The sequence below is a fragment of the Sardina pilchardus genome, chromosome 6 (genome assembly GCF_963854185.1).
Source record: "Sardina pilchardus chromosome 6, fSarPil1.1, whole genome shotgun sequence".
Lineage (NCBI taxonomy): Eukaryota > Metazoa > Chordata > Actinopteri > Clupeiformes > Clupeidae > Sardina > Sardina pilchardus.
In genome coordinates this window covers 29,993,540-30,007,155 of record NC_084999.1, presented here as the reverse complement: position 1 = coordinate 30,007,155, position 13,616 = coordinate 29,993,540, and the positions used below count along the sequence as shown (strand labels likewise).

Genomic DNA, 13,616 nt, shown 5'->3' with positions numbered 1-13,616 from the left:
TAGTATACTGTGACTAACCTGAAAAACTCTCAAATTGTTTTCCCTAAAGAATTTTGGGAGAAATATCTGCGATATATCTTGTGTACAGTAATACATAAATGAAGATATGAGATCACATCTCGAACTACCAAAAATGTATGAACATTAGTATTTTCTTATCCTGATCAACAAAACAGTTGTAAGTTGGGAGCCAGAGTGTGTTTGTTTCTTCTAGGTTGTGCTGCATTTATGCTTTGAATAATGTGCAAATTGCAATTGTTTAATTCTGAAATTAATTATGAGGAGCGAGAGAGAGATAGAAAGAGAGAGAGTGAATGATCATTAAAGATTGACACAAAAAATGAAAAGAAAGTGAAAGACAACCAGTCTAGTGAGTTAAGATCACAGTGCATTCTTTCCGGCTGTGCCCATGAATGACTCAAAATCTAAAATAATGCAAAAGGAATGCCTTATGTACACACGTGCACACACCAGGGGTGGAAATTAAAATCTGAAAATGTGATAATCTATCAGCCAATAGCAGATTTCTGGTGAAATGAACCAGCCACTCAATGTTAAAATGTGACTTTGTGTCTGAAATCTACCAGCCACTCTCACATTTTACCAGCATTTGGCTGGTGGCTGGTGCTAATTTCCATCCCTGGCACACACACACACACACACACACACACACACACACACACACACACACGCACACACGCACACACACACATACACACACACACACACACACACACACACACCTATACATCTACACATGTATGTGCATGTTTGTAATATTTTTACACCAGTTACGGCTATGCCTCCCTTTTGCTTTCTGTTTTCCTTCTGGGAAGGAAGGAGTATTGTTTTCTGCTCAAATGACGAAAGCCTGAAAAACAGGCCTGTGCGCAGGCTAGTAAGTACACCGCGGACGTGAGCGTGTGCTGTCTAAGAGACGCCTCAACGGTGGGAGGAGGCAGAAGAGTAATGGAGAGAGAAAAAAAAAAGCAGAAGGCGGTAATAACGGCAGTCCAAAGTTCACGTGCGGTTGCTGCAGGTACACCTGTGGATGGGTGGCTCACACACCTGAGCTCTGAGTGTGTGTGTGTGTGCGTGTGTGTGTGTGTGTGTGCGTGTGTGTGAGAGAGAGAGAGAGAGAGAGCAGTTGTGAAGAAGAGGGGTCTGCTCACAGTCTCAGCTCGCAGGATCCCGTCAAGAGGGTTAGAGAAGAGGGGTCAACATGCGCTCACCTCCACCTGAGTCTCAGCCAGCTCAACACACCTGTGTGGATTTACATGTACACTGCTGGATTTACTTTCTGCTGCCTTGAAGTGGAATTCAGGAATTCGGCCATCGACTTCATTGTTTTGGGCATGTGAGAGTGGGTGTGTGTATGAGGGGAACCCCTCATCATCAGCACCGAGCTCGCTCAGCTGTTGGATATGTGGCTACTGGCGTATCTTGTCTTGGCGTTCAGCTCCTCAGGTGAGTGCTGACTTGCTCTTTGACACAATGCTCTTTGTAACCCGATATCTGAAATGTGGCCACTGGAGTTATTATGCCACATACAGTACTGCACACAGTACAGTGGTCTATCACGTTCCACTTCCTCTGGAACATTGACTATCCACTATGCAGTAGTGTGCTGTGGCCCTATGCCAGTTACTTTTAAAGACCCATGCAAAGTTTCTGCCCCTGATGTGAACTGATCAAAACTGACCCCAGAGCAGTGCAGAGAGACAGAAAGAATGGTGAGGTTCATGTTTTTCATAGCAGCTTATTGGGATTAACATGAATGAATAGAATACTGACGAGGATAATGGCAGTCATGATGAGTCTGGTGTGGAATGTACCAGAATTGGATTCCTGGATGAGATGAGGAGCCATTACCTGTAACCTAGGGTGATGGTTTTGTTTGCGTGAGAGACTGACTACATGATTTCCTGTGTCTGTCATATCAAAATGCCAATTACACTATTTAGCTGGAGATCATTTTGTTTGTGTGTGTGTGTGTGTGTGTGTGTGTGTGTGTGTGTGTGTGTGTGTGTGTGTGTGTGTGTGTGAGAAAGGGGTTGGGGGTTGGGTGTTATTGAGAAGGGTGGGTAGATGTCTGAGTGTGAGTGTGTTTGGGCATGTCTTAGCGTCTTGACCAACGGAAAAATCAAAAGAGGAATGTTCCCCCCTCAGTGGTGATTTCTGACATGTGAAGATGAGATATCAAGTGCTCTGTGCCGGCATGCCCCGTTCTCATGCTATACTGTACACTGAACTGAACTGAAACAGTGACAAAAGTCAACAAAAGCATTCTTCATATCGGCTAGAAAAGCTGTGAAAGGCAACTAATCTTAATCTCTTCAGCCTAACTGCACTGAACATGAATGGCACTCTATCTCTCACTCTCTCTTTTACACACACACACACACACACACACACACACACACACACACACACACACCTACAGTACACACACACACACACACACACACACACACACACACACACACACACACACACACACACACACACACACACACACATGCAGCAGCTGAGAGCTATAAATGGAATACACTTTACCCAGGGGATCCAGAATGCATGGCAGTAGCCCCGGGTGCCGCTGTCACCTGCAATGCGAAGACAAATGGCAGAGCGTCAGAGATCAAGGCTGACTGTTACTGATCAAGGACACATTTGCTTTTACCCCCCCCAGTCTATCCGCCGATAGATATACCCATAGGAGGAAGCACTGTGAAATTGTTTATGTCAAGCAGGCACACCCATGTGAGAAACAGTGTTGACAAAGACAAAACACATACAGAGAGTTGTCGGGAGTCGTGGCACGAGTGGCAGCATCCTAACCATATTCGGTCAAAGTTGCCATGGGGACCAGTGTGTGATTCCGATCCACCTCCCACCCCCATCTCTTTCTCTCACTTCCTGTTCCCTCTTTATTTCCCCATCAAACAAGTGTGAAGCCCCCAAAATATACAGGACATTTACATAGTGCCGGGGGAATCAGAGATAGAGGTCAGCCGTTGCAACACACACAGTGATAGGCTACAGGTTTCCAGCCAGTGATACAAACTTATTTGAATTTTCTGACACCCTCCTCCCTTCTCCTCTATATCTGTAGACCATGCAAACACTGTAAAAGTGTACTTTCAATCCGAAAATTTCCATAATGTGCTGCGCTGGGATAAGTACGACTCTCCAGACAACCAGAGCCTCTTCTACAGCGTGGAGTACAACTCGTGAGTATCAATGCTATGTTTGTTAAAACATTATTTTCCTATTTAAATAAGGAGAGCTACACTATGGGGATCTCATATGCTAACATGAGTGTGATTCAAACACAGTGCACTGCACATGTCAATGAGAGAAGTGTGTGTGTGTGTGTTTGTTTTCTGCTATGCCATGCGTGTTTGAGGGGGGTGGAGGGTGTGCGTCAGCTAGATAGATAGAGAGAGTGAGTGTGTGTGCGATTAAGTATGTTTGTGTGTGGGTGGTAGTCTTCAGCATGCGTACTGTACTGTAGGTACCTTGACAGTAATTAAGAGCAAACAGCTGACAGACGTTGGCGGATTGTAGACAGCAGTTGCGCTCAGCGAAACAACTCCAGACGATGAGCACGTAGCTGTCCCGTCTGACAGCCATCTTAATTAGCCGTCTTGTAATAACTCTGACAACTTTCAACAGCACTGTTTGGATATTGGTAAAGTAGCTCTTAACAGATGGCTAATTCCTCAAAGCCGAAATGCTGTGTCTCAAAATTGAAACTAAACTTTTTCCTGCACCTCCATGAGTCAGATCTGTGCTGATGTAAGCTTAATGGATTCTTCCTAGGCCCAGATTCAACCCCTTTTTATTTACATCTCACTAGGTTTCAGGTATTTATTTTGATTACTGCAATTTCCCAACTATTAGCCGCTGCTTTTACACTGATTTTGCTAAATTTCTTCAGCAATGTGGTTAATACATGGGAGCAGTTAATATGGTATTAATGTGGTTTTGTTTCTTTTTACTTGCGTAAAACACTGTCCTGAGGTTTATACACAATGCGGCTAATATACAGGAAATGACTGTACAGTGACTGTGTGAATGAGCCTGTGGTCTGCATTGTTTGGGATAAACCTGGAATATAGATTCACACTTGTGTGGTGTCTTCTTCTACCAAAAACACAAACTTTTTGTGTCCTCGTCTGGCTCTTTCTGGGAAGTGGTGTGAACTCTCGGAGTGTTCCTCATCAGGAATTCTGGCCACATCGTTCCAAGACTTTGATCCCTGTTCCTTGAAGTTATTCGCACAACCCCACAGCCTTGCCGGATCACTGACAGAACAGCAGCACTCGTCTACAGCAGAGGAGTGTGTCGTGTCCTTTTCTTTTCTTCTCTTCTCTTCTCTTCCCTTTTCTTCTCTGTTCAGAGAATCAGAGAGTGTTCAGCCAGCTTTCTCCTCTCTTGTCTCTATCCCTCGCTCTGTGATTTCCTCTATGTTGATACCCCCCTTTATCATCCTCCCTTTTTTCTATACTCTCACATCACATTCTCTCTCTCTCTCTCTGGAGAGGCGTAATGTGTGAAATACCACTGAAGTCCTTTCCCTGTCCCCACATATCTCGTCTGCATTAGTCACAGCTGTGATCAGCGAGCCCCGTCTCCAGCCGAATATCAGGGAGCTGGGGCTTTAGTCTGATCAGGAGACAAGAGAAACACAGAAGAGGAAGAAGAAGAAGAAGAAGAAGAAGAAGAAGAAGAAAAATAGTGAAAGATAGGAGACAGATATACAAAAAATAACAGAATACAGAGGTGCGTCACATAAATACAGAGAAAACCAAGACAGGTGAGAAGAGGAGAGAACAGGCAGCAAGAGATGGAGAGAGATACGAAGATGGAGGGAGCTAGATGGAGAGAGAGAGAGAGAGAACAAGCAGGAAAGATCGTCAGAACGGAAGATATGTCGAGTGTGAGGGAGGGTGGTGGTGACGGTGTTGAGGGAGGGTGCAGAGGAAGAGGCATTCAGAGCACACACACAGAGATGGAGTCATTCTGGCCGACAGAGCAGTGGCTCATTCCGCTCTAATGTGGAACTGGCATTTCTGAGCATACGCCACTTTCTCTTCCCTATCTCTCTTTCTCCTCCCTCTTTCTCTTTCTCTTCTCTTTATCCTTCCTCTCTCTCTTTCTCTTCTCTTTCTCCTCTCTCTCTTTCTCCTCCATCTCACTCTCTTTCTCCTCTCTATCTATCTCTTTCTCCTCCCTCTCTCTCTTTCTCCTCTCTCTTTCTCCTCTTCATCTCTCTGTTTCTCTTCCCTATCTCTATCTTTCTCTCCCCTATCTCTCTCTTTCTCTCCCCTCTCTCTCTTTCTCCTCCCTCTCTCTCTTTCTCCTCTCTCGACTCTCCGCTCTCTCTCTTTCCTCATCTCTCCCTCTCGACCTCGTCACCTTCGTGCTTCCTGCATCGTCCTCTGATTACACAGCTGTGTTCAGAACTGCGTTCTCATACCGAGCACACACACTGTTGATGCTGAGACGTGTTCTTGAGTTGTGTTAGTCAACTTTAGAGCAGGCTCTGTGAATCAGAGGTGAATCAGGTCTTTATTGCACTGTGTCCTACTCATTAGGTTGAATTAGGATGCTTCTCATCCTTGAATTTCCCCTTGGGGATCAATAAAGTATCTATCTATCTATCTATCTATCTATCTAATTATCTATCTATCTATGTTATATACAGTATATACTGTGTGATTTAGTCCTGCACGCAAAATGACATACACTAAGGAAAAGAGAAGCAAATTCTGGATGAACATGCATTTCAAGACACAGTAAATCTTTAACCAAAGTTACAGGTTATGTTTGGCTTCATTTGTTTGTTTTGTTTATTACCTGTTTGCATAGTTCAGGAGGGTCAAACATACGACCCGGGGGCCAGATCCGGCCCGGCTGGCCAGCAGGTGTCATGATCATGATTTTGAGAAGGAAGGGGAAATTAAAAAATAAATCAAATTGATATTCACATCCAATAGTCGCCGACTATGTGTATTACAGCAATATCTCTATAATAACTTAATTAAACCTAACACTGCAAACCATCCTCAGAATGAAAGATGCAGAGAAGGAGAAATGCAGTGTTTTGCTGCACTGACAATTACATCATGTCAGTGTAGTCATATATACTGTCTAAGCTGCTGACAGGGAAGGTTGGGCATTTCAAGAAGGAGAGAGACGTAAATGGCAGCAGCACGTGATAATCCGTGTTTGCTCAGAAGAGGTGGCAGTAAAGGAGTACATGACCAAACTGATACCCATGCAGAAGAGATGATAATGGCCGGGTTTCCCAGATTCGTTAAGAAGCTCTTAAGTGCTAAGAACTTCTTAGGAACGTTCTTAGAGCGCTCCTAAGAAGTTCTTAGTAGGCTACTTTAAGAGCTTCTTAATGAATCTGGGAAACCCGGCCAATTACCATGACAATGAGTCATCCAACAAACTCGCCCCACTGACACAACATGAGCCTGAAAACCCTGTCTTAGTTTGTTTATTATTGTGTTCTTTTTTTTTTGCACGCTTCTTATTTCTCTTCAAAAAACAACCAATCGGAAAAAGACAACCACTGTAATTCATATTCTACCAACACGCTAAGCCCATCACCACTCTTCTGCCAGATTCATGTTTCATTCCCGATCACTCAGAGCGCACAATCTCACAGCCCCTGCAGCAGAGCGAATAAATAAGGGGGCTGCTGCCTCAGTGTTCTTTATGGGGCATGCTGTAGGGGGCTGGGGGTGTGTGTGTGTGTGGGAGTGTTCCTACTCACAGAGAATGAATGAATCAGCCATTTTGTCCCCCTCTTGGCTAATTACCTGTCCCGCAGCCCCGTGGGGTGCCAGACGCACAGCATTCATCATCTGACGTCCCCGAGCTCTCACCCGGCTAAACTTTTTTATTGCTTTTTTTTTATTTTTTTATTACCGTCACTTCACGGGGAACGAGAGGAGCCCGGGCCCAGCTGCCACGTTCTCCCCCGGGTCTCAGGGTTCTCGGTTCCCACTGCGGCAATATCAGGGACTTTATTTTTAGCGCGTCTAAGAGAGTGATGCAGCAGCACATTAAAAACGCTTGTCAGGTGCAGGATTGTTTTTTTTTTTTTTATTCGTCCATAGATTTCGCCGGACAGGTTTATAGACCGCCGTAATAAGTATCTCACTAATTAATGCACTGAAGGCGAACACACAGTGGGTGTATTAATTTGTGTTATTTGGTTGTCTAGTTTGTACTTCACCTCACTGGCTGCGAGCTGAATGTTAATGTGCAGGAAAGTGTCTTTGGAGGGACTCATGTGTGTCTCTTTGAAGGTACGGCGAAGATTTCCAACCAAAGATTGGGTGCCAGGACATCACAGCTCTTTCCTGTGATCTCTCCGATGAGACACCTGTGTCTGGACCTCATGCCCAGTACGTAGCACAGGTGAAGGTCGGCGGCAGGATAATCGGAGAGACAGAACGATTCTCTCCCCTCATGGATTGTAAGCCTATCCTCATCCTCCCAACTTTTCATTCAGTAAAAGCTATACACAATGTGATTCAATTCATAACTTAATGACAACAGCGTATATAATGCCAAATTGTAAGATCAGAGTTTTTAAGAGTTATTTTACTATCCATAATGCTACACACAAAATTGTTTAGTATATCTTCATTTACAATATTTAATTTCTGTCTTTCACAGCTGAGCTGGGTGCACCTGATGCGGATGTGACATTCAATGGTTCTGTCATGACTGTGAGAGTGAAACTTCCGATGGGCCCAAACAACAGGAGCCTGGTGGAGATCTTGCGCCGTCCACCATTTTACATGATCACTCTCACGCACAACGCATCAGGAAAAGCTATTGCTCAAGTCCATACAAACACATCTGAACTGTTTGTCATCAGCAAGTTGCACAGAGACACAGAGTACTGTGGCTCTGTGACCTACAACATCGAAAAGCTGTGGAGACGACCACAGAGCAAGGCCTTCACATTTTGTAGGACTTCACCAGGTATGTTATGATGTACCACATGGCATTAGGGCAGGACATCATCTCCTTGATCAGCCTCTGTTTGTTCAAAAGAGCAGGAAAGAAGATGAAGTTTTAATCTCTGTGAAGTGTCCTAGTACTGTAGATACAGACAGTATGTGAAAGAAATGTCAAATGGCATTGTCGTAAAAGGTATCAAAGGTACTCATTGCACAATGTAGGTTCAGACTTTTCACTTGCTGCTGTCAGCTGCCGTACTCCTTGGGGAGTTTCCAGGGTTTCCTACTGTTAACTCATTCATGTGAAAGAACTCTTACGAAAGTCTTACGGTAACCAACGAGGAAACAGCTCCTTGGTATTTCACCATGATGACATCATCCCTGATAAGTGATTTCACCACTTCAGCCCTGCAAGGCAGAGATCTACAGTACTACGCATGCAAAGGCAGCCGACATTTTTAACTTGTCAACAAGAACATGTCCCAGCTTGCTCAATAGTACGAGGAGGACAGATCACTTCAAGGCACAGACAGTACAAAGAGTGACGTGTAGCTTTCTATTAATGAGTGTGTTAGTGGGAATTCTGTTGAGGAATTCTGGCTGAGGATTCTACTTGTGTTCTTAACTGTCCACAGAGCATGTGGAGTCACGGCGATTCCTGTACCTCCTGGTGGCTGGGATAGTGCTGATCCTGCTCGTTGCAATCCTACTGTTCGTTTGGCGTCTCCTGATATGGAGGAGGGGCGCCAAGCCCGAATCACTGGTGAGAAGGCCTGTGTGGGGAATTCCCCTAACAGAGGACGAACTCCTCCTCCTCATTTCTTGTCAGTCGAAATGGGGAAAATGTCCTGGCTATACAGTATGCAAATTCAAAAACAGAGTACACTTAGGAGAAATGAGAACAGTTCCTCAAATTGCTCCTATTACAGAAGCACAGACATAAATATTGTTGATGTGGTGGTTTCTCTTTGCTCTACTTCAATTCAAAACTGTTGGAGGTGCTGACAACAGAGATGGGTTGTTATCTGAACCATGTGCAGGGGGAGAAATGAGGTTTCTGAATCTGTTAAAGAGCAATACCATCAACGATTCTTTGGCTGCCACTGGAGCACACATGATGTCATTTTGTCAAGTGCCTCCACAGTTAGAATTCCTTTTCCTTGATGAAAGCTTGTTTGCATGTTTATCTCAAACACACGTCACAGAAAGTTTGTTTCTATCCTTTCAGTAAATAGGTAAATAGCTCTGTGGATGTCTTTTATTTAGTGTTTATTGTTAAATGAAAGAAATGTGCAGTAATGTTATTCAGGGCCATTGTGATTACCCATTTAGATTTCCAATTCACAAATCTAACTAATGTTCATTTCTATATTTCTGCCTTGACACAGAATTTTGTCGGCATCACCTCTACACCTCTGACTAGTGAGAAAACCAACATTTCCGAAATCAAGATACAACCAGAGGAATTCACTATTGCTGACATTGTAACGCCTGACAAAAAGACAGGATCCACAAGCAAACACGAGGGCTATAATGCCCCACAAGGCACCCACGCAGACCCTTGGCACTGCCAGACGTATAGCACCCAGCAGTTGTCACCGTGTGAGGATTCCCAGGGCAGTGCCCTGTCCTCGCCCCCCTACAGCGTAGTGGTGACAGTAGACGTGCACACCAGCAGTGAGGACGAGAGCTCGCCCACAAGCACACGACCGGGGCCCAGCCTCAGCGGTGTGAGTAGCCCACCCCTGGCATCAGGCTCGGACCTGCACGGGCATCAGAGGGGTGAGGTTGCAGAGGGAGACCCCCAAAGTCCACAATCTGGGCCTCTAATCCTGCAGTTCTCCTCCGATGGCAAGCTTGAGGTGCCCTTCCTGCTCCGCCCTCCCTGGACTATCGGGGACCATGACCCGCAGGAGGAGGTCTCCGAGCAGACAGCGCTGTTGCCAGTTCAGCCGGAGAGGGGAGGGCTCGGGGAGCAGTCTCCTTTCCATCCCAGCCTCTCCAGCCTCAAGGTGTGGGACCCGTACCCCTTCCAGCAGGAGGAATCGGAGGAATCGGAGGAATCAGAGGAATCAGAGGAATCGGAGGCATGTGCGACGAACACTTACATCTCAAACAAGGTGATCTCATCTCCGCAGGGGACCACCTCCTATCTTCCCGTCCACGAGCAGTTCTGCTCTGCTCCTTTGGCTAGCACCTCCCAGGAGACGACCTCCTACCTTCCCACCCAAGAGCAGTTCTGCCCTGCTCCTTTGACCAGCACCTCCCAGGAGACGACCTCCTACCTTCCCACCCAAGAGCAGTTCTGCCCTGCTCCTTTGACCAGCACCTCCCAGGAGACGACCTCCTACCTTCCCACCCAAGAGCAGATCTTCCCTGCTCCTTTGACCAGCTCCTCCCAGGAGACCAGCACCTCCTACCTTCCTGTCGTAGAGCAGCTCTGCCCTGCTCCCTTGGCCAGCACCTCCCAAACAATCTACAGACAGAACTGGGTGCCTCCTCAGCCGGTCCCTGAGAACTTCACCGGGCAGAGGTGAGTTTGCAGAGTGCTTGGGTCAGCCTTGCAGAGGGGGATGACCAGGGAGACGGGGAGGAGGAGGATGAGGACGAGGAGAAGGAGGACGAGGAGAAGGCCCGCAAAGGAGACTTTTTAAAAGCATGGATGCTACAGATTCAGAGCTCAGGGTAATTCGAGGACCCAGACACTAACGAGATGCCAAGCATAACGAGGGTAATTGGAGGTTTCCAGAGACTAACAAGATGCTCTGGATGCAGAGTGGGTGGACATTCCGTTGTTATGGTTGTGAGAGAGCGAGAGAAGGGGCCACCTGTGCGGTAGACTGAGCACATGTGGGGAGTTGCTAGTTCAAATGATGTCTGACAAAGACTGGACAGTCAAAGGTAGAGCCCATGGCAGGTTGTTGATATAGGAGCTCAACGGCCAATTAGATTACACCCCTCCATTCCATTCCCTTTTGATTCAATGTGTTAATTGGCAGGAATTATTCACGGCTTGATGTAAGCCACATTGTTTCCCATTTACAGAACAAGGACTTTGTCTGAACAGGTGTTTGTGAGCACACACAGAGTGGACAGCTATGCAACTGTGCAGAGAAATGAATCTGGCAAGAGAGCGTATTTGATTAAAGCCTCGGACTCTACCTTTAAGAGAGCGTACAGGGTTACCTAATATGCTTCAGTAGGACAAACACAGACCCACTATTTGAGCATAACCACAGCTTTGCCATGTTGGAATTCTTGTTGGAAATATCTGAAATATTTCAGTGTCACTGAGAGTACTGTCGTAACATTTTACCGTGACCTTTTCCCTAAACGTGAACTTTTGAGAAAATGTACATCTGAAAAGTTTGGGACTAAGCGTAAAACATATCTGTATAGCAGTGTTCTGTAGCAGTATCTGAAAACCACACAGACAAAAAGATTGTGAGTTATTTTTTTATTTTATTTTTTGTACGATTGGATATTATGGTGTTTGGATTGCATGTACACACAGCCAGTTTGCCCTGGTGGAGGACTTCCTCGTGTGGTGAGAGGATCAGCTCTCTCAGTTGTTCCAGTAAGGTTTTAAATCTGTTAAATCCTTGCAGAAGCAGCACAGCGTGTTTGAACAGCTAACTCCTCACAAAAGCAGTACAGTAAATCAGGACACGTTTCAGTGTACAGACAGACTTTGACAAGCTTTTGATCATTCCCCTATGGTACACAACTCCTGTCTTTAAGACCTAACAATGTATATATTCAGTGTATACAGTGTCTACGTATATTTTTCCTTACCATTCTCCTCTCTAAGCACTTTGACTGAAGCTCAGCCTAACTGTAGCATTTGCATCCAGTGATTTCTATACTTTAAATTTAACATACCCGCCCCCCCCCCCCCCCCCCACACACACACACACACCCTTCACATGTTGTCCCATGTGTTTCATCACCACCGTGCCCCACCCCTGATCCATGTCATGGTATAGTCATTTCTGTATGTGTCATGTAAGAAACTTAATACTTCAGATATTGAGATGGTAATCCTCATTATTGTTTATCCTTGATTTGTCTATATATAGTGCAGACTGCAATGACTTCAGAAGTTGAATGATGCATCAGTGGGATGCCATCAGTGTAGCATTGTGAAGCACTGTTTTTCAGTCAATAGTGCATGCTACTCTTCCTGTAAACCCACTTGGTATTGATATTGATAAAAGCTTATTTTTTGAATAATTTATTGCTTCTGATGTCTACTGGGCCATCTGTTTAACCTATTGTGAAGTTATAATAATGTTCATTTGTTTGCCAAATTGAGAAGTTGCAAATACCAGACTGAATCACACTTTATTTAAGCGCATTTTGCTTCATTTATCTATTAATTGTACACTGTGTGTGTGTGTGTGTGTGTGTGTGTGTGTGTGTGTGTGTAGTCTGTATGTGTGTGTGTGTGTGTGTGTGTGTGTGTGTGTGTACTCTGTGTGTGTGTGTGTGTGTGTGTGTGTGTGTGTGTGTGTGTGTGTTTCTTTCTTGACATTTTATACTCATGTCAATCACTATGATTAGTTTTATGGTATTATTTTTTTTTTTACGAAAATGAAAAGGAATTGTAGAGCAAACAGTTGTAGAGAACGGTTTGCTCTGCGATGTTGTCCCTCGTTATGAGGAAGTCTCCCGTCCCCATGTAATGAAGATATATTTCTCACCAGGCCCAGCTGATGCCCTGTGGGCGAGGCCAATGGTGGTGTAAAATCCAGTTCATAACGACTGCCTCAAAGGATTGTGTGATAGCGTTATCATGAAGCCAGAACTCTGAAGTGTAAGACAGGTTTATTTTTGTATGTCATACTGACAGCGATATTTGCCCCCCCCCCCCCACGTTGCCTACTGTTGTATGTAATTCCATGTTCACACTAAATACATTAAAATAAATAAATTTTAAAACGCATTTTATCTAAATGTACAGAGTGTTTGCCTGTCTGCCTGTTCTGTTTGTCCGTACTCCATATGTCCTGTATGTAGGCTATGTTCGTACATTATGTGTCTCACAAGGCCAGCCTGGTCCCTCTATTCTATTATCTGGCCATAACTTTGTACAAACAGGACAAAGGTCTTCACCTATTAATACTTCATGACACTGTCAGTACATAACAGGGTATTAAAACATGAGGATATACAGCATAGCAACCAGTCGCTTGGTTACCACAACAGGGAAGGAGTGCTGGGTCAAGAGGGGAAAGGTCCAAACAAGAGATAGCATCTCAGTCACACACACACACACACACACAAAGAGAGAGAGTGTGCTGGTCAGAGAACACCAATGTCCCACTTTCTTTCCCTCAGAAACTCCAGTAAGCAATTAAATTGCAGCTCATTGTGCCGTGTGTCTCTAGGGGTGAAGGCATTAGTCCTTATCAGCCTGGCGTTGGAGGGCAATCTCAGACGCGATTTCCTGACGGGCAAACCCCCACACAAAGAAGAAGGGTATTTAGCCCGGGTGCCGTAATCAGAGGCAGTTAATAGTTAATTGCTTATTAGCAGATCCCTGCCTGTCTTAAGGGGTTGTGGCTAACTTGTGCGGCTAGCCCTGTGGGCAGCCCTGCTCCCTGTCTCATTTGGAAGTGTAAT

The 13,616-nt window shown here is 45.2% G+C and overlaps 1 protein-coding gene across 1 annotated transcript; it reads left to right on the top strand.

Annotated features, from left to right (window-relative positions):
* The first annotated feature begins 932 nt into the window (after positions 1–932).
* Positions 933–12,931, top strand: ifnlr1 (interferon lambda receptor 1). Its single transcript, XM_062539350.1, has 6 exons — positions 933–1,467; positions 3,113–3,230; positions 7,329–7,498; positions 7,702–8,013; positions 8,627–8,754; positions 9,380–12,931. Exons 1-6 carry the CDS (start codon positions 1,425–1,427, stop codon positions 10,526–10,528), a joined length of 1,920 nt encoding a protein of 639 aa, XP_062395334.1. The 5' UTR covers positions 933–1,424; the 3' UTR covers positions 10,529–12,931.
* Positions 12,932–13,616: the final 685 nt, after the last annotated feature.

Bases quoted from the DNA above. Each gene is read 5' to 3' on its own strand.
- ifnlr1 (XM_062539350.1), top strand. From the start codon at position 1,425: ATGTGGCTACTGGCGTATCTTGTCTTGGCGTTCAGCTCCTCAG. The intron at 1,468-3,112 runs GTGAGTGCTGAC...CTATATCTGTAG, and splicing joins CTTGGCGTTCAGCTCCTCAG to ACCATGCAAACACTGTAAAA. The intron at 8,014-8,626 runs GTATGTTATGAT...AACTGTCCACAG, and splicing joins ATTTTGTAGGACTTCACCAG to AGCATGTGGAGTCACGGCGA.